At 38.0% G+C, this 21,525-nt stretch overlaps 1 protein-coding gene across 4 annotated transcripts in view; it reads right to left on the bottom strand.

The window, feature by feature from the left end:
- Positions 1-405: 405 nt before the first annotated feature.
- The window catches only part of GINS1 (GINS complex subunit 1), a 28,583-nt gene continuing 7,463 nt past the window's right edge, over positions 406-21,525 (bottom strand). For 2 of the 4 annotated variants that reach the window (XR_007461952.1, XR_007461951.1), the window contains exons 2-8: positions 18,789-18,853; positions 14,460-14,558; positions 13,840-13,930; positions 10,431-10,547; positions 4,179-4,253; positions 2,692-2,997; positions 891-975 (exon numbers count right to left, since the gene is read on the bottom strand). Coding sequence is in view for 2 of the 4 variants with exons in the window: in XM_049650124.1 (XP_049506081.1) it covers positions 907-975; positions 4,179-4,253; positions 10,431-10,547; positions 13,840-13,930; positions 14,460-14,558; positions 18,789-18,853 (516 nt within the window). In the remaining 2 variants the exon portion in view is untranslated. Of the gene's footprint in view, positions 976-2,691; positions 2,998-4,178; positions 4,254-7,172; positions 7,581-10,430; positions 10,548-13,839; positions 13,931-14,459; positions 14,559-18,788; positions 18,854-21,525 lie in introns of those variants that run through there. The other 2 variants (XM_049650124.1, XM_049650125.1) reach the window with 2 other exon arrangements.

The following is a 21,525-nucleotide window of genomic DNA, read 5'->3' as shown; positions in this document are numbered from 1 at the left end:
TTGGGAGACAGTAACCAAAGCAGGCTCTACACTGACAGCAGAGAGCTCAATGTGGGGCTCAAATTCACAAACATGAGACCATGAGGTCATGAGATCATGACGTGAGCTGAAGTCAGACACTTATTTTTTTAAAGTTTTATTTTTATTTAAGTAATCTCTTCACCCAACATGGGGCTCAAACTCACGACACCTGAAATCAAGAGTTGCATACTCTTCCAACTGAGCTAGTCAGGTGCTCCTGAAGGAATGCTCTTTAAAAGGAGAAGTTGCATAGTTTTAAAAGACATATTAATTTGTATAAAATAACTTGCTCTGCTATAGACAACGATTAAAAACCACAGTGTTTTCTTTTGGTACTTAAATGACATTTTTGGAGTAAAAATTATCACTAGAGTAATACATGACTCCAACAACAACAAAAAAGGATTTTATTGTATTAAAGAATACTGTATTAATTTGCCAAAGTTTTGTAACTTAGGAAAGGTATTACTACCTTCCTTGGATTTGTACTTTATGTTTTATGACTTAGTATACTATACTGTGGGCAACATCAGAGATGTTCATTAATGAAAATAATCATTACTATTGGGGGAAAAACTAAGAAATTCAAATACTTTCATTACTTTTGCATTACATTTCATTTTCATTACTTTCATTAAAAAATTGTTAAAAAACACACTTTAATAACTACAGGAATGTTAGGATTATAGATAGAGCTTATTACAAAGAGGAAGAAGAATCCTGTACAAAAGGATACTCCTCAGCCAGATATTCCTGTTTATCTTCATGAATGTCTGTAACTTTTAAAACCAAACAGGGGAAGGTGGAGAAGGACATGTAGAACTTTCCGTGTCTTGGCTCTGCCTCACACCATGGGGAAAAGCCTGGCAGCACCTCAGCCCAACGTCAGGACAGCACATGCTCCAGAATGCCCTGTCTGACCAGCTGCTCACACTTCCACCTAGGTAAGAAGTGCTGAGAGGAATCGGGGTGTGGGGGCGTGGGGGGGGGGGGGGGAAGAGGAGAGAAAAGAAACGATTGGAAAAGAATTTAAAATTACATTTTGCATCATTAAAAAGCAGCAATTTGATTACATATTTTTCAAACAGCTAAGCAGTTAAAAGCTAAACAAGTATATTTGCTACTTTAATCAACTGAAAATTGATGCCACTTAGAACCACACTGAATTCTGATTTTTATAAACAAATTCATAGTTTGCTTAAGTTCAATTTAAACTGAAGAATTCTGCATTCCAGTATGAATTTTGCTTAGTGTCTACATTTTGGGATTTATGCACAGAAAATCCAGGGGTGAGATTCTGTGGCAGTGGATTACAAATGTGACAGCAGTTCGTTAATAAGACCAGGGAAAGGAGCATCTTCCCCATTAAGCTTTCTCTAGTATTGAGTCGGAACATTTATTCTTCTAGTAACAACAGTGGCAACTTTCCTCCTATATTGTACAAGGATTAAAAGTATCTGCAACCTACAACATGGGTGCTGTTCACACACTGCTTGTGACACTGGTATCCAGCTAATGCTTGCCCTCTGTGTCCTCCTAAGAAACCACTCTCCTTCTGAGACAGAAAGGAGCCTTCCTGTCTGACTCCCTCAAAGCACAGAGACTTAAAACGAAATGTTTACTGAAGTCTGGGCTGAGGAGGTGCAAGAAGCAGGGCAGGAAAACTTTCCAAGCTCACAGGTGACCAAAGAAACCTCAAAGAAAAGACAGACATACTTGGGTAAAAACTACAAATGCTACGTCAGAAAAGTATGAGCAAATACTCTTAGAAAGTAACTGCAAGGGCACCTGGGTGTCTGACTCTGGATTTCAGCTCAGGTCATGATCTCACAGTTTACGGGATCAAGCCCCACTCTGAACTGACAGCATGAGCCTGCTTGGGATCCTCTCTCTCTGCCCCTCCACTGCTCACAAGCACGTTATGTGTGCCCTCTCTCTCAAAATAAAGAAATAAAAAAGTAACTGCAGCAGGAGAAACTGTCAAAATTATTCCAGGATGCGCAATGTAGCTCAGTGGCCCTGTGCACCTCACCAGTTCACAGGCCCATTCATTATGAGGCCTGTGACTAAACAAATCCCTCCTGACCAGCCAGGAAGACTCATGGGCTGAAGACACACTGCTGTCTAAACTGTTAAGTGAGGTTTTAAAATGCCTTGAGAACATAAAATGTAAAAAAAAAGGGGGGGAAATTGAGTTGTTCGTTTAAGTTATTCTAATACCTACTTTAAAGGGGGAGGAGGTTCTGATTTCTGAACAAACAGAAAATGCTTGCCATATGCACAAGTATAAAGAAATGTATGCTGGGGCGCCTGAGTGGCTCAGTCAGTTGAGTGTCTGACTTGATTCCGACTCAGGTCATGATCCCAGGGTGGTGAGACCTAGCCCAGAGTTGGGCTCTGTGCTGAGTGTGGAGCCTGTTTAATATTCTCTCTCATTCTCCCTCTCCCCCTTTCCCGAGTACACTCTCTCTCCAAAAAAAAAAAAAAAAAAGTATGGCAAAAAAATGTTTCCCCTATTAATAAATGATCTACACCAGGTTCTACAGAAAACTGTAGAAAACTGGTTTTAGATGTGGTCAGACATTTTAAAAATCCCTTTAATATCAATTATACTAGATAAATACATAGTAGATAAAAAAAAACATATAAAACTGTTTTCCATTTTTATACCTGAGGGTAGGGCAATACTGAGAGACAAGTCAAAAGCATCTCAAGGGAAAGGCTTCTGCATGGTCCACACAGAGAGTGACAATTGTTTAGTGGGGAGCAGGAAGAGGGACTCAGCTGGTTTCCAACTGCCCCAGGCCCACCTGGGCACTCCAGTGAAAAATCACCGTCTCAGCACACTAGGTGGGGAGATCAGCCACAGAGCGTGAGAAAGAAATTCAAACAGGACGGTGCTGGAGATGCAGTTTTCTCCTGTCTTGCTTTATGAGGATAGCTTTGCTCTTGTGAATCAGAGCTTCCTGCTGGGTCCTACAGAAGGACAGATTTTTATGAGAGCATTTCTTTAGCATCTGCTTTCTATTCATTATTATCCTACCTCGAAGAGGATACTTGGGAAGGAAATTTTTGCCTTACCAACCAAAGATTTTAGGGTCCCCTGAAAATGTGTCTTTAAAATGTTAAAACTTTGGGGCGCCTGGGTGGCTCAGTCGGTTGAACGTCCAACTTCAGCTCAGGTCATGATCTCACAAATCATGAGTTCGAGCCACGCATCGGGCTCTGTGCTGACAGCTCAGAGCCTGGAGCCTGCTTCGGATTCTGTGTCTCCCTCTCTCTGCCCCTCCCCTGCTCATGCTCTGTCTCTCTCTCTCTCCCTCTCAAAAGTAATTAAACATTAAAAATTTTTTTTTATTTTTTAGGAAATAAAAGATCCAAGAGTACTAGTAAAATAATTCACCCTAAGGGAACCACATAACCTCAGCATTACTTTGCTCCAGGGCATAAACAAGACATCAATGACTTAAGGGCTTTAGATACTAATTGGCTGAAAACAAAATGGGAAGGAAAGAAAGAGTGGTTTTTATTAGGTCATTTTTTGTCCTACACTAATGTGACTACAAACAATTAAGACAGGATAAAAATAAATCTAGCTAATGTGAATGCATATGAAGTGAAAACTCATCTAATGTGAACTTGATGATTTCTAAGAAAACAATATATTGAGATTCACAATTTCAGTCTTTCTCTATTAAACTATTAGGTTTATATGTTAAATACTTAGAAATTTTTGATCCGTATACTCTTTGCTTGTTAAAGAACTAGGATTTAAAGGGTGATGTACAAGATGAAAGTGAGTGCTTACCACCTTTTTAATAAATTCAAAGAAAGTAGCTAAATCCAACAATTTAACAGGCCCTTAACTAGAACAAACCCGCTTACCCAGAATAAGGCCCATTGTGATAATTTCCCAGGAACATGCTTAGTGTTAAATACATGCGATAATCTAATAAATTAACTTTTTCTTAGTAATATGCAACATTTGCTTCAAGTCTTTATATTCAGAAAATGGCCAAAACAGGGTATCTTATACTAAGCATAATGCTTATGATACAAATGATCATCACAAGGTAACATTTATTTTGCTACTGATTCTAACATTTCCATCATTGAACACTCTTATAAGATTTAAAGTATCTCAAGATGAGAAGTACCTGGCTATTTTTTTTTAATAGGACTGAAGTACCATCATCAACTTCAAATTCTCCATAGTCTTTTAGACACCGCACCTGAAAAGAAAAACTGATGTTTTATCGAAATTATTTTTAATATGTAGTAACCATAAAGTCACTTTCTGTTTGTTTCTTCTCTGTGTACATGGGCCTAGCATTCCTTACTGTGGTCCTCTAGAGATGCCAAATGTCCTGTTTGGATGGGGAGGAAGAAGAATGGCAGATATCCAAATGTATGTGTATGTCTGTGCTGCAACCAAGAAAACCCAGGGAGCTGCAGAGGGAATACAACATCATGTATTGTGTTGCCTCTGCAAATCCTGAAAAATCAAAGTACGTATCTACAAAGAAAAGAAAATGTTTTAGATTGACTCCAACTTGCCTCTTATAGGTTCTTCCAAAAATATAACAATATCTGAGAATAGGACATAGGTAAGTCTCCAAAATGTTTTAAAGAGATTCTTCCAATCTCCTTCAATATGCAGATTCTTTCCCAGGAATAGGTAGAAGTACACCATGAAAGAACAGATGCAGAATCACATCCTAAGTATCAGGAGAGACTCTTGGTCAGAAGGTGGGAGAGTAAAGCAGCCTTTTGAAAACCATGTGTGCAACTGCCAAGATCACCAACTGACTCCAATTCTCAGTGTTGCAACAGGACACCAGGACCACAGTTTTCCTCTCCCATGAGCACTCAGGACTGGAGTTTGTGCTACTGAGTTCTCACATTGCTATGAATGAAGCCAACCCCAACAGCAAGTTCCAGTCTTCTACTTTTCCAGGATAATTTCATGCCCTGATTCCTCTGGAATCTTACTTACCATGACTCCCAAAGGTATTTTACTTAGTTCAAGAAATACTATTTAAGAAAAATCCCTACCACCACTACCACCTTTTTGCTTCTTTAGACTTTTATTATGGAAAATCTCGAACATATTCAAAAGTAAAAATACTAATACAATGAAACTCCATCAACTGGCATCAACAATTATCAAGATGTGGCCAAACTTATTCCCTCACCTACTTCTGGATTATTTTGAAGCAAATCCTGGATACCATTTCATCTATAAATGTTTTAGTATCTATTTCTACAAAATAAGATTCTTTTTATTTGTGTATTTATAATTTGTTAGAGGTTTATTAATTTTATCTTGTTCACAAAGAATTAGCTTTTGGTTTCACTGAAAAATTTTTCACTTTTTATTTTAATTCCAGTTAGTTAACATACAATGTTGTATTAGTTTCAGGTATAAGATTCTTTTTAAAAAGCATAATCTCGATACTGTTATCACATCTTATTAATAATTAAAAAAAAAATGTTTATTTATTTTGAGAGAATGAAAAGCTCAGACACACATGTGCATGCATGCAAGTGGGGGAGGGGCAGAGAGAGAGGGAGAGAGAGAATTCTAAGCAGGATCCACCCCACAAAGAGTGAGATCATGACCTCAGCCGAGATCAAAGAGTCAGATGGTTAACCAACTGATCCACCTAGGTGCCCATTAATAATTTTCATATCATGAACTATCCAGTTAGTACCCAAATTTCCCCATTTGTCTCATGAATTTTTTTAAAGCTGCCATGTTCAAATCAGAATCCAACAAAAGCTACACATTACATGTTTCTAACAAGTCTCCACATCTTTTAATCTATACAGTTATTCCCCTTTTCCTTCCTCCCCTTGGCAATTTATTTGTTAAAGTAACTGGGTAGTTTGTTTAGTAGTTTCCCAAAAGCTAGATTTTGTTGTGGATCTTTGTGGGGTCACTTAACATGTTCCTCTATCCCTGAATTTCCTCTAAACTGGAAGTTAGGTCTAGAGGCTGGATCAGATCAGGTTTGATTTTCTGGCAAATGATGTTATTAAGCTCTTCTTCTAAGACCTCATGAAGCACAAAACATCTGGTTGTTCCTTTCTGGATGTTAAGATTGATCAAGCAGGTGTAGGTATTACCTGTACTCATCCATATTCATCATTATCATCTCTACTAACTTTCACCTACCAGTTTTAGAAGCTATTTGCCTCCACACGTTAAGGCTACAAAATGGCATCAATGTAGTTCTTTTATTTCTGCTGTATTAGCCAGAATTCTTCCATGAAGAAGAAATTCCCCAGGGCACCTGGCTGACTCAGTCAGTAGAGCATGCAACTCTTGATCTTGGGGTTGTAAGTTTGAGCTCCATGTTAGGTGCAGAGATTATTTTTTTTTAATTTTTTCAATTTATAAATGTTTATTTTTGAGAGAGACACAGCATGAGCAGGGGAGGGGCAGAGAGAGAGGGAAACACAGAATCCGAAGCAGGCTCCAGGCTCTGAGCTGTAAGCACAGAGACCAATGCGGGGCTTGAACTCACAAACCATGAGATCATGATCTGAGCTGAAGTTGGACACTTAACCAACTGAGCCACCCAGGCACTCCGGGTGTAGAGATTACTTAAAAAATAAACAGAAAGAGGGGCGCCTGGGTGGCTCGGTCGGTTAAGCCTCCGACTTCAGCTCAGGTCACGATCTCGTGGTCCGTGAGTTCGAGCCCCGCGTCGGGCTCTGGGCTGATGGCTCAGAGCCTGGAGCCTGCTTCCGATTCTGTGTCTCCCTCTCTCTCTGCCCCTCCCCCGTTCATGCTCTGTCTCTCTCTGTCTCAAAAATAAATAAAACGTTAAAAAAAATTAAAAAAAAATAAACAGAAAGAAAGGAAAGAAATGAAGGAAAGGAAGGAAAGGAAAGGAAAGAAAGAAAAAGGAAGGAAGGAAGGAAGGAAGGAAGAAAGAAAAAGAAAAGAAAAAGAAAGAAAAAAAAAGAAAGAAAAGGAAGAAAAGAATTTCCCTTGTAAACAATTTGGCTATTTGGCTACCTTGAGACAGAACTCAGGGTACAGTAAAGGCTGATAGAGATGGTTGATCCCATTCTTTTATTTAGCACTTTTCTTTTTTTCTTTTTTAATATTTACTTATTTTTGAAAGAAAGAAACACAGAACAAGGGGCAGAGAGAGAGGGAGACATAGAATCTGAAGCAGGCTCCAGACTCTGAGTTGTCACCATAGAGCCCGATGTGGGGCTCAAACCCATAAACAGAGAGATCATGACTTTAGCCAAAGTCAGATGATTAACCAACTGAGCCACCCAGATGCCCCTATTTACCACTTTTCAAAATGACTTGCATCCCTCATATTCTCTAACGGGAACCAAAAAGATTTTATTTTTTTTAACTGTTGTTATTTGATACCATTATGCATTCATGCTTCTCACATAACTGATGTGATGCAATTCACTGAAGTTAATCATTTTGAGGCTCAGATTATTCCTTCTTTGTCCAATGAGAGATCCTTCAAATCAGCTCCCATGGTTTTAGCACTCCGCTTGCAGTCCTTGATACACTCTGCTTTCTACAAAGACAAGGAATTCCATATGCAGCTTGTGCTTTTACTTAAGACCCTGGAATCAGCCTTTCCCACCTTCCTCCCCCTTGGCCCCACCACCATTAAATCTGGTTTCCTTTAGTGGAAAATGGCATTTGGACTCCAGAACTTGGATGTTCTTGGCACTGGGTTGGTTGTTGTCCGTAGATCTTTCCGGTGGACTAAGAAACATTTTTTTAAAAAGAGAGATAATTCCCTATGAGTCCATGCTGATATTTTGAACTGCAGTTTGGGAATACAAAATTTTCACTTAATTTTTTCATTTTAATATTTGAATCTATTTTTTCTTATTTTGAAAATCTTCTCTTTGACCTCAGCTGCAGCAATTTCTTGCTTGACACGTCACTGAAGTCAAGGGTAATAAAGCAAAAATGAACTACTGGGATCACATCAAGATAAAAAGCTTCTGAACTGCAAAGGAAACAATCAACAAAACTAAAAGACAATCAACAGAATGGGAGAAGGTATTTGCAAATGACATATTGGATAAAGGGTTATTATCCAAAATCTATAAACAACTTAACCAAACTCAACACGTGAAAAACAAATGATCCAGTGAAGAAATGGGCAGAAGACATGAATAGACACTTTTCCAAAGAAGATATCCAGATGGCTAACAGACACATGAAAAGATGCTCAACATCACCCATTATCAGGGAAATACAAATCAAAACCACAGAGATACCACCTCACACCGGTCAGAGTGGCTAAAATTAACAACTCAGGAAACAACAGATGCTGGTGAGGATGTGGAGAAACGGGAACCCTCTTGCACTGTTGGTGGGAATGCAAACTGGTGCAGCCACTCTGGAAAACAGTCTGGAGGTTCCTCAAAAAATTTAAAATAGAACTACACTATGACCCAGCAATAGCACTACTAGGAATTTATCCAAAGGATACAGCAGTGCTGATCCATAGGGGCACATGTACCCCAATGTTTACAGCAGTGCTTTCAACAATAGTCAAATTATGGAAAAAGCCCAAATATTCATCAATTGATGAATGGATAAAGAAGATGTGAATAAAGAAGATAAAGAAGATAAAGAATGGATAAAGAAGATTTATATATATAATGGACTACTACTTGACAATGAGAAAGAATGAAATCCTGCCATCTGCAACAATGTGAATGGAACTAGAGGGTACTATGCTAAGTGAAATAAGTCAGTCAGAGAAAGACGGATATCATATGTTTTCACTCATATGTGGAACTTGAGAAACTTACCAGAAGACTATGGGAGTAAGGAAGGGGGAAAAATAGTTTCAGAGAGGGAGGCAAACCATAAGAGATTCTTAAATACAGAGAACAAACTGAGAGTTGCGGGAGAGGGTGGGGGAGAGGGGAAAATGGGTGATGGGCATTGAGGAGGCCATGAGTTGGGATGAGCACTGGGTGTTGTATGTAAGTGATGAATAATGGGAATCTACCCCCAAAACCAAGAGCATACTATGTACACTGTATGTTAGTTAACTTGACAAAAAATTACATTAAATATAAAATAAAATAAAATAAAATAAAATAAAATAAAATAAAATAAAATAACAAAATAACATAAAATAAGAAAAGAAAAGAAAAAAGGAAAAAGAAAATCTTGGCTACTGGTGACATTACTTTTTTGCTTGATTTGTCAATATATAAAATGTTTCAAAAGAACAGTAATGACATTACTAATAATATGATTACTATACTAAAAACAGTTTAAAATTTCTTTGCAATTCTTTTCATCTTTTTAAAAAAATTTTTTAAATTTTTATTTTTGAGAGAGAGAGAGAGAGAGAGAGAGAGAGAGAGAGAGAGAACGAGCAGGGGAGGGGCAGAGAGAGAAGGAGACACAGGATTCAAAGCAGATTCCAGGCTCCGAGCTGTCAGCACAGAGCCTGATGTGGGGCTCGAACCCACGAACCACGAGATCATGACCTGAGCTGAAGTTGGACACTTAACCGACTGAGCCACCCAGGCACCCCCATTTTTTAAATAATGTTAAAAAAAATTTTTTTTAAATGTTCTTTTCATCTTTTTTTAAGTTTATTTATTTTTGAGAGAGAAAATGCACATGCACTCACATGTGCCATGCAGCAAAGGGGCAGAGAGAGAGGGAGACAGAGAATCAGAAGCAGGCTCTGTGCTATCAGTACAGAACCCAATGCAGAGCTCAAACTTGTGTACTGTGAGATCATGACCTGAGCCAAAGTCCAAAGCTTAACTGACTGAGCCACCCAGGCACCCCTGTAATTCTTTTCATCCTCAGAACACATCCATTGGGGGTGTGGGTGCCTGGGTGACTGAGTCAATTGGTTAAGCGTTCAACTCTTGATTCTGGCTCAGGTCATGATCTCACGGTTCATGAGATAGAGCCCTGCATCGGGTTCTGTGCTGGCAACATGGAGCCTGCTTAAGACTCTCTCTCAAAATAAATAAATAAGCTTAAAAAAAAAAAAAAAAAAAAACTAAAATAATTCCTGTTTGACTAATCTACCAACTTGAAACACAGGTTCATTTTTGTTCTGCTTTCAAAATCTGTAGGTTGGTTTTCTACTTTAATTTTTTAATATGTAAAATATATACATGTTTCCAAAGTTAACACTGTGTAAATAGGTATGTTCAGAAAATTTTCAAAAAAAGAAAAGAAAAGAAAACAATTTTCACTATTCTATCCTATTCCCGCCATCCCCCTACAGGTAACATTTTTGGTTTGGATGTATGTTTCTTTCTGTTTCAAGTTAAGTTAATAAATATTCATACATACCCCTCATTTTAGATAAAAGTCAGCACAATTTATTCATTAAAGAAAAACCCATTTTAAAAGGTATTCTTACTTCTATATATAGGCTTTTCGGAGGTTTCATATCTTGTGTGATGTCCAAACCTCCATCTCCTCCCAGTGACCTCATATAAGTAGCAAGGGACTTTTTATAATGATTGAACCACTCCATCTGCAAACACAGAGATGATCATTTGACAAAATTAGAAGAAAGAAACTTGCAAAAACTGTATACTCATCCTTTTATAAATAGCACCTTTCCCCACATGGATCATTACTGACCATTCATTCATTTAAACTACAAGTATTGCTTGCTGTGAACCAGGCCCTGTTCTGGGTATTTAGGATGGATCATTTACCAAGTGAACAAAAATCTCCATTCTCACAGAATTTATATGCCAGCATACTTAAACACAGACCAGAAGCAGAACCATGAAAAATATACCATTTCAGAATTATGATCTCTCCAAATTGTATTGATGGTTTTTCTGAAAACCATAAAACCCTGCTGAGAAAAACACCCAAGTATTTATCACTGATGAGTGGATAAGGTATGTATATCTGTACAATGGAATATTATTTAGCCACACATCAGAATAGAGTTCTGATAATGTCAGTAACATAATCTTAAAAACATGCTAACTGAAAGGCACAAAAGGCCATGTATTACATAATTCCACCTATATGAAAAACCCATAGTAGTCAAATCTATAAAGAGAGAAAGTAGATTAGTAATCTCCAGGGGCTGGGAAGAGAGGAGAAAACATGAAATAACTGATAATGGATACACAGTTTCTTTTGGGGGTGATGAAAATGTCTTGGAATAAGATGTTGGTAGTAGATGCACAACTCTGAATATACTAAAAAACACTGAATTGGATACTTTAAAAGAGTACATTTTATGCATGTAAATTTTGCCTCAGTAAATCTGTTAATTTTTTTCATTGTTGAAACATATTACAGACCTAAATATATGGAGGGATTACCACATTCACAATTCAGTATTATAATATCAACTCATCTATGTATTCAATTCAATCTCAATCAAAATCTCATTTAAAAAAAAATAGAACCTGACAAATTGAGTCTAAAATTTACATGGAAATTCAAAGGGCCCAAAACAGTTGAGACAATTGAAAAAGAAGAACAAGATGGGTATGCTTGCTCAACTTATAAAGGTACAATACAGAACTGGCATAAGGACAAATAAATTAAAAGAACACAAGGGAAAGTCTCCTATCCTAAATCCCCAGATATACTGATACTCAATTTATGAAAAAAAGTGGTACCATGCACAGAGCAATGGGGAAAGGAGGTCCTCCTTTCCAATTAAATGGTGCTGGATCATCTCAATATCCATATCCAAAATGCAAGCTGACTTTTAACATTATATACAAAAACCAATGCCACTACTGTAGATGTCCTTGTGAAAGGTAAAACAACATAGCTCTTAAAAAACTACACAGAAAAACACCTTCATAACCCTCATTAGAAAGTGTGTGTGTGTGTATGTATGTGTGTACACATGCATGCAACCTCAGGTTCAATAATGCACCTGAATGACTCACAAAGCTCTAGAAAGCACTACACGTACAATCACAATTTTACCATAGCGAGAGGGATAATAATCAGAACCAGCCAAAGGAAGACACACAGAGTGAGGTCTGGGAGGGTACTAGAGGGGCCAAGGGCAGGTCACCCCAAAATGGGCCACTTTGGCATGAAGACTATTTTGAGTTAAAAAGTAGATTCAGGGGTGCCTGGATGGCTCAGTAGATTAAGCGTCCAGACTTCAGCTCAGGTCATGATCTCACAGTTCGTGAGTTCAAGCCCGGTGTCGAGCTCTGTACTGACAGCTCAGAGCCTGGAGCCTGTTTCAGATTTGGTTTCCCTTTCTCTTTGTCCCTCCCCTATTCATGCTACGTCTCTCTCTCAAAAATAAACATTAAAATTTTTTTTCAAAAAAATAAATAAATAAACCAGCATATTCAGGAAAAGCTCTTTACCTCCCCTACAACTGCCTTAAAAAAATTTAGATAGAGGACCTGCTCTAGGAAGAGAGCTACCACCATAGACAACTATATTATGCTATGGACAAGGTATGGTAGACAAGGAAGAACCTAGCAAGGACAGTTTGATGCAAGTCCTCTCTTTGTTTCATTGTTTCTGTGGGCCCAACAAAGATCTGTTTACCAAATATCTGCTCTTTTTCATTCTTCCTAAGGATTACTTACATTCTTTCCCTTTGAAGTCCTAAACCCCTAACTCTTAGGGTGCCTGGTTGGCTCAGCCAGTAGAGCATGTGTCTGTTGATCTGAGTCTTGAGTTCAAGACCCATGCTGAGTATAGACCTTACTTTAAGAAAAAACAAAAACAAAACATGTATACCTCATTTTGCCTCACTATCTTTGGAATTTCCATGTCTGTGTGGATTCCCAGTATGTATGAAGTTAAATTTGATTTTTCTCCTGTGTTAAATTCGACTCTTAGTCTGGCTAGGACCTTGAAGAGAACAGGACATTCTTATTCCCTGACAGTAAGCAAACATGAAGCTCTAGGGTCCTCTCCCTATAGAATCATGACACATCATACTCTTGGCACAATGATGTGTAACAGTACACACAAAGCACTATCGACCAGGGAGGCTCACACAAGCTTTGGTGTCCAGAATTTTTACTGGAGTTTCATCACACACGCACCATTGCTTGAATCACTATCCATGTGACTGAGCGCCATCTCTAACTCCCCTCTCCTCTCTGGAAGTTGGACTGACATTAAGAGATTCAAAGTCTCAAACCAAAGAAGATAGCAGGAACCCCTGAATTTATAGCCATTTAGTCACAAGGGAGAGTGGCCCTGGGAACACCCAAAACCTGTGGCAGGTGTCTGCAGAGGGCAGTCTTAGCCCATCAAGTTCAGTCTAACTCTACATAGTGTCAGAAGCTACTGCAAACCTGCTACAGGTAAGTACTACCATCCTCATTTTGTAAATGAGGGAATTCAGGCATAGAGAGAACTCAAGTAACTTGCCCAAGATTAGATAGTGACAAGGACAATGTCTGAACCTAGGTTTACTTGACTCTAGTCCTGTGTCCTTAAATACTGGGCTAGCTCTGTGCCTTAGTGACTGGACAAATGAAGAGTATTCATGTTGACTAGGAAAGGGCATGCGCACATGCACACATACACACTCATCTAAATAATAATGCCAGTTTTTAATCCTACTGATGCATCACTAATAAGTAACATAATGGGACCCTTTACTTTGTCAATAACAGAAGTTTCCACATAGCACTTAGAATTACTCCTAAATTCTTATCACAGTATATACCAAATAAATACAAGCCAAAAATTGCTGAAAAACAGATGTTAAACACAAAGAGAAATACTGTAAATACTTTCACAGGACAATGCCAGAACCAGCATTTTCCAGATCAGAAACGAGAACAACAGTGCTAACTTACTTCTTCAGCAGACATGTGAAACCGTAAAGCATTTGGCAAGACGCTGCCATACTCCCACCTGAGTGCTCTGATCCGAAGCAGTCGATCATACCTAGGACAAGAAGGTATGAGACCACATAACTATAAGAAGACACCTTTGGGACAACAGGGATACACAAATATGGACAGGACAGGTGTGGTGAAGGCTTCTTCATTTCTCAATGTTTGCGAACGGTACAGTGGTCATGTGAAAAAAGATCCAAAAAGGACCTTATTTCTTAGAGATGCATACTAAAATATTCAGTGGTAAAAGGCCATGATGTTCTACATTAATTTAGCACAGAAAAATAAAACAAGATGAAGCAAATATGGCAAAATGTTAAAAATTGTTAAACTTAGATGATGGCTCCCTGGAGGGGGGGGGAGGTTTATAATATTCTTCATAATATTCTAGTTTTATGAAAACTGCATTTTTCATGATTAAAAAAATCATAATGGAAAAAAGATAAGTATTTAGAATGCTTGCCCAGGAAAAACAAATGTAAGAATTTCTGTTATCCTTTCAAAATGGTTAATTAGGAAACCACATGCAAAATCCTCCATTGTTTCCTGCCACTCCAAGCAAAAACTGAGAAGCTTACAGGTATGCTACAGCACAGCGTCGATTTCTTAACAAGGAACAGTGTCGAAATTTGATGGTTGGTATCAAATCACTTTGTCCACCTGATTTCACTTCATTCCTGGGAAGAACATTTAAAGAAAAGAACATTAAAAAAGAAAAAGAAGAAGAAAAGAATGAATATGTATTTTTAGCTAAGTAAAATTTTCAAAGCCAACTGACAAAGGACTTCCATGTTTGTTTTTGCCCATTTATATAATCAACAGTTAATGTAACCAAATAGTACCTGCCTCCACATCGGAGCTTTTATTATGTTAAAAGATAAAAAAGCCAAAAGCTAACTAATTTACTTAAGATCACGCTATTAGCATTTCATTTAACCATTTGGTATTTTGCATTTTTGCATACTGATTAATCTCAATTGTTTTCAAAAGACATAGTGTTAACTCACCTTTTGGAATTCCTTTATCATGCTAGTATAAGAGACAAGCCTAACATCATGGTTTAAGATTATGGTCTTTTATCATGTTTTTATTTTAAAAGGAACTACTCTTCCAAATCCTTGGAATAAAGTGAGCTAAAACAGAGTCAAAATGGTCCTTCGCTCATCCCACAAATATTTATTGATCTTCAACTACATGCATGTCCTATACTTCAGTGTTCTTCACACAGAGAGGGAAAAACTTTGGTTTTACCCTATAAAATGTACATCTCCTTAGATATTAGTTAAGTATCACATTTAAAAACCAGATTAATTAATGGGCACAGAGTTTCAGTATTACAGGATGAAGGGTTATGAGGATGAATGGTGCAGATAGCTGTGTAACATTATGCACGTATTTAATACTATTGAATATGCACTAAAATGATTAAGATGACAAATTTGTTATTTGTATTTTACCGTAAAAAAATAGGAAAAAAAACAAAAATAAAAACAAAACAAGAGGGAAGTATATAATAAATTAAGAGGGAAGTATGTAGCAATTCAGACCTTCCTAAAGAAGGAAAAAAATGTCTCATACACAACCTAACCTCACACCTAAAGGAGATGGAAAAAGAACAACAAATAAAACCCAAAACTAGCAGAAGAGAAATAATAAAGATTAGAGCAGAAATCAACGATATCAAAATAAAAAAGCCAGTAGAACAGATCAATGAAACCAGCAGCTGGTTCTTTGAAAGAATTAACAAAACTGATAAACCCATAGCTAGATTTATTAAAAAGAAAAAGGATTCAAGTAAATCATGAATGAAAAGAGGAGAGATGACAACCAACACTGCAGAAATACAATCATTAATAAGAGAATATTATGAACAATTATATGCCAACGAATTGGGCAATCTGGAAAAAACGGGTAAATTCCTAGAAACATATAAACTACCAAAACTGAAAACAGGAAGAAATAGAAAATTTGAACAGACCCATACCCAGTAAAGAAATTGAATCCAACAAACAAGAGTCCAGGGCCGGATGGCTTTCCAGGGGAACTCTACCAAACATTTAATGAAGAGTTAACACCTATTCTCTTGAAACTGTTCCAAAAAATAGAAATGGAAGGAAAACTTCCAAATTCATTCTATGAAGCCAGCATTACACTGATTCCAAAACCAGACAAAGACTCCATTAAAAAGGAGAACTACTGACCAATTTCCCTGATGAACATGGATGCAAAAATTCTCAACAAGATACTAGCAAACTGAATCCAACAATACATTAAAATAATTATTCACCACCATCAAGTGGGGTTTATTCCTGGGCTGCAGGACTGGTTAAAGATCCCCAAAATAATCAACGTGGTACAGTACATTAATAAAAGAAAGGATAAGAACCACATGATTCTCTCAATAGGTACAGAAAAAGCATTTCACAAAATACAGCATCGTTCCTTGATAAAAACGCTCACAAAACCCTCTTTAGGGACAAAGGGATCATGCCTCAAGTTCATAATGGCCATATACAAAAGACCCACAGCTAACATCATCCTCAACGGGGAAAAACAGAGCTTTCCTCCTAAGGTCAGGAATATGACAGGGATGTACACTCTCACCACTGTTGTTCAACAAAGTGTTGGAAGGCCTAGCCTCAGCAATCAGACAACACAAAGAAGTCAAACTTTCAGTCTTCACAGATGACATGATACTGTACGTGGAAAACCTCCACCAAAAAACTGCTAGAACTGATACATGAATTCAGCAAAGTCTTAGGATATAAAATTAACGTACGAAAATCAGTTGCATTTCTATACACCAATAATGAAGCAGCAGAAAGAGGAATCGAGGAATCAATCTCATTTTCAATTGCCCCCAAAACCTTAAAATACCTAGGAATAAACCTAACCAAAGAGGTAAAAGATCTGTACACTGAAAATTATAGACAGATTATGAAAGAAACTGAAGAAGACATAAAGAAATGGAAAAACATTCCATGCTCATGGTTTGGAAGAACAAATATTGTTAAAATGTCAATACTACCCAAAGCAATTTGCATATTCAATGCAATCCCTATCAAAACAACACCAGCATTCTTCACAGAGCTAGAACAAACAATCCTAAAATTTGTATGGAACCAGAAAAGACCTCAAATAGCCAAAGTAATGTTGAAAAAGAAAACCAAAGCTGGATGTTTCACAATTCCGGACTTCAAGCTGTATTACAAAGCTATAATCATCAATACAGCATGGCACTGGCACAAAAACAGACACTCGGATCAAGGGAATAGAATAGAGAACCCAGAGATGGACCCACAAATGTATGGCTAACTAATCTTCAACAAAGCAGGAAAGACTATCCAGTGGAAAAAAGACAGTCTCTTCAGCAAATGGTGTTGGGAAAACTGGACAGTGACATGCACACAAATGAACTGGACCACTTTCTTACATCATACACAAAAATAAACTCAAAATGATGAAAGATCTAAACGTAAGATAGGAAACCATCAAAATCCTAGAGGAAAAAACAGGCAACAATCTCTTTGACCTTGGGAGCAGGAACTTCTTACTAGACATGTCTCTGGAGACAAGGGAAACAAAAGCAAAAATGACCTATCGGGACCTCATCAAGATGAAAATCTTCTGCACAGCAAAGTAAATAATTAACAAAACTAAAAGGTAACTGACAGAATGGGAGAAGATATTTGCAAATGACATATCAGATAAACGGTTAGTACCCAAAATGTATAAAGAACATATCAAACTAGGGGCGCGTGGGTGGCTCAGTCAGTGAAGCATCTGATTCTCAGTTTCAGCTCCGGTCATGATCTTATGTTTTGTGAGTCGAGCCCTGCATTGGGCTCCAAGCTGACAGTGAGGGGCCTGCTTGGGATTCTCTCTCTCCCTCTCTCTCTGCCCCTCCCTTGCTCACTCTGTCTCTCTCAAAATGAATAAACATAAAAAAAATTTTTTTTAATTAAAGAAAAAAATAAAGAACATATCAAATTCAACACCCAAAAAACAAATAACCCAGTGAAGAAATGGGCAGAAGACACAAATAGACACTTTTCCAAAGAAGACATCCAGATGGCAAACAGACACCTGAAAAGATGCTCAACATCATTCATCATCAGGGAAATGAAAATCAAAACCACAATGAGGTGCCACCTCACACCTGTCAGAATGGCTAAAATGAACAATCAGGAAACAACAGATGTTGGTGAGGATGCAGAGAAATAGGAACACTTTTGCACTGCTGGTGGGAATGCAAACAGGTACAGCCATTCTGGACAACAGCAGGGAGGTTCCTTAAAAAAATTAAAAACAGAACTACCCTACAACCCCACAATTGCACCCTTGTATTTAAAAGGGAACATCAACAAGGTTTATAGCAGCACTATCTACAATAGCCAAATTATGGAAAGAACCCAAATGTCTACTGACTGATGAATGTATAAAGAAGACATGGTGTATATATACACAATGGAATATTTCTCAGCAATCAAAAGGAATGAAGTCTTGCCACTTGCAACATTGTGGATGGAACTGGAGTGTATTATGCTAAGTGAAAAAAGTCAGAGAAAGATAAAAATCGTATGATTTCACTCAAATGTGGAATTTAAGAAACAAAACAGATGAAAATACAGGAAGGGAAGGAAAACTAAGATAAAAAGAGAGAGGGAGGCAAACCATAAGAGACTCTTAAATACAGAGAACAAACTGAGGGTTGCTGAAGGGGTGCTGGGTGGGGGGATGGGCCAAATGGGTGAAGGGCATTAAGGAGGGCACTTGTTGGGATGACCACTGGGTTTTATATGTAAGTGATGAACCACTAAATTCTACTCCTGAAACCATTAAAAAATAATAAAAAACAAAAACCTAATTAAAAAATAAAATAAAATATCAATCTCATCAAAACTTACACATCAGACTGGTTTTGTTCATACAAAGCTTTCATCTCTTCCAGAACTTGCCTGAGTCCATCCTCCTAGAACATATAAAATGGCATTAATACACATCCATTAATTCCTCTACTAAGTCTATAGCAATATTTCATCTACCCTATATTTATCTTTGATTTATACTAAATCTTATCAAAAAGCAGTAATCCTTCATACCTCTAGGATTGGCTCTAACAAGTGTCAGTGACGATGAGGAGAAATTGGAACCCTCAAGCACTGCAGATAGGAATGTAAAGTGGTAGAGCCCTATGGAAAACAATCTGATTGTTCCTCAAAAAGTTATTTACTTATTTTTTTGTGAGAGACAGGGTGCAAGAGCAAGGGACAGAAAGAGGGAGAGAGACAGAGAATCCTCCAAGGGTCAAAGACAGAGAGAGATGTGGGGCTCACCCAGTGAGGGGCTCATGTTCACCCAAAGCAGGGCTTGAGCTCACCTGATGCTGGGCTTGAACTCATGAACTGTGAGATCATGACCTGAGCAGAAGTCAGATGCTTAACTGAGTCACCCAGGCACCGTCCTCAAAACATTTAACATATAATTACCATATTATCCAACAAGTATTCAAGAGAACTGAAAACATATGTTCATTCAAAACCTTGTACATAAATGTTCAGAACAGCACTTTTTTTTTTTTTTTTTTTTTTTGGAGAGAGCATGCACATGCACAAGCAGGGAAGGGGCAGAGGGAGAGGGAGAGAGAGAAAATCTTAAGCAGTCTCCACGCTCAGCACGGAGCCTGACACAGAGCTTGATCTCTCGACTGTGAGATCATGACCTGAGTCAAAATTAAGAGTCAGATGCTTAACTGACTGAGCCACCCAGGTGCCCCCAGAGCAGCATTATTTATGGCAGCTACAAAATGGAAACACCCGAATATCCATTAACTGATGATATGCCAAATATGGTATATTCACTCAATGGAATGTTATTTGGCCATCAAAAGGAATGACAGTGAATCCACACCAAAAAAACCAGTGGTTGACTAAAGCTGCTACAAAAGCTATAGGTAGTAGGTGGTAGGTAGCTACAAAAGGGAAAAGGGAACCCTGAGGATGACAGAAATTTTGACTGTAGCACTGGTTACATGGATATATATACTAGTAAAACTAAAAAATGTGCTAAATTTGTACTTTGTTGTATACAAATTTGTACTTTGTTGTATACACTTTGATAAAACTAATGACAAAAAAACAAGTCCTACAAAGCAATAAGGTATGATAAAAGTATGTAAATAACTTTTTTAAAAAAATGTTTTATTTGATGTTTATTTTTGAAGGAGAGAGGCAGAGCATGAGTGGGGGAAGTGCAGAGAGAGGGAAACAATCTGAAGCAGGCTGCAGGCTCTGAGCTGTCAGCACAGAGCCCGACGTGGGGCTCGAACCCACAAACTGTGAGATCGTGACCTGAGCTGAAGTTGGATGCTTAACCGACTGAGCCACTCAGGCGCCCCTAAATAACTTTTTATTTATAAAAATATTTAACATAAATAATATAGAAATATTTACAGAATATTCCTTTTATCAGCAAATAGTATTTTCAGGAATACCTGAAAACTCCTGTATAATCAATAGATCTGCAGGTATACAAAAGACAAGTGTGAAATAATTTTGTGAAAATACACACATGCTTTCAAATTTAGATTTTTTAATCTATAGTGAAAACTGCACTATTTTGTGTTCCCACCTCAGGCTGGAAGTCCAAGATAATTTCCCTAAAAACTCACTTAAATTATTACCCGTTCTGCATATAGAAAGTGGACAATCATTTCAATTTGCTGAACACAGTACCTAACACTGAGAGAGAATGAACAAGGAAGAGTCCTTGCTCTAAACTGAGTGACTATCATCTTCCTGGAAGGAATGATTCTTGAAGGGTCTAGTGGGGTCATGGGTCTATGGCCTGCAAATCACTCAGGTGGATTGGACTGTCCCTGCTTGGCTGTATCAAAGAGTGACCAGCTTCCAGGCTGCTGAGTCACCTGGCTAGCAGGTGAGTTTGTCAGTGGAAGGTGCACATGGAACAAAAACTGCAAAAGGTGCTCTGCCAAACTAAGACCTAGAAAAAGGAGGGATCTGGGATGCCTGGGTGGCTCAGTCGGTTAAGCATCCAACTTCAGCTCAGGTCATGATCTCACAGTTCGTGAGTTTGAGCCCCACATCAGGTTCTCTGCTGTCAGCACAGAGCCTGCTTTGGAGCCTCTGTCTCCCTCTCTCACTGCCCCTCCCCTGCTCATATTATCTACCTTTCTTTCTTTCTTTCTTTCTTTCTTTCTTTCTTTCTTTTTCTTTCTTTCTTTCTCTCTCTCTCTCAATAATAAATTAAAAAAATAAGAAAAAGGAAGGATCTTACAACTTCTAAGTCCCACCCCTGGGCCCTCCAAAAGTGGTCAAGCAACACTTAACTTAAAATTTGAGTGAAACAGAGAGCTGGACTAAGGGTTTGGTTGGCTAGCTCCTGTTGGACAAGTCTCTGCCTCTTTGGGTTTGTTTCCTCTTACGGTAGATGACCTTCAACATGCCTGGTTGTCCAACTGCAGTCATATTTAAGAGTCTGAACCCCTCGGCATTCCAGCATCTCTGCTGAACTTCCCACCATTGTCTCCTAACTTTTTAAATGAGTTTAAACAGTCCTGAAAGAACAACAGACTGAAATCTAGGAAATCTGTGTTCAAGGTGAGGCTCTGCATTCAATATGCTC

Source organism: Panthera uncia (assembly GCF_023721935.1).
Source record: "Panthera uncia isolate 11264 chromosome A3 unlocalized genomic scaffold, Puncia_PCG_1.0 HiC_scaffold_11, whole genome shotgun sequence".
In the NCBI taxonomy this organism is placed as follows: domain Eukaryota; kingdom Metazoa; phylum Chordata; class Mammalia; order Carnivora; family Felidae; genus Panthera; species Panthera uncia.
The sequence above is the reverse complement of the archived record's forward strand: the minus strand, read 5'-3'. Positions and strand labels throughout refer to the sequence as shown.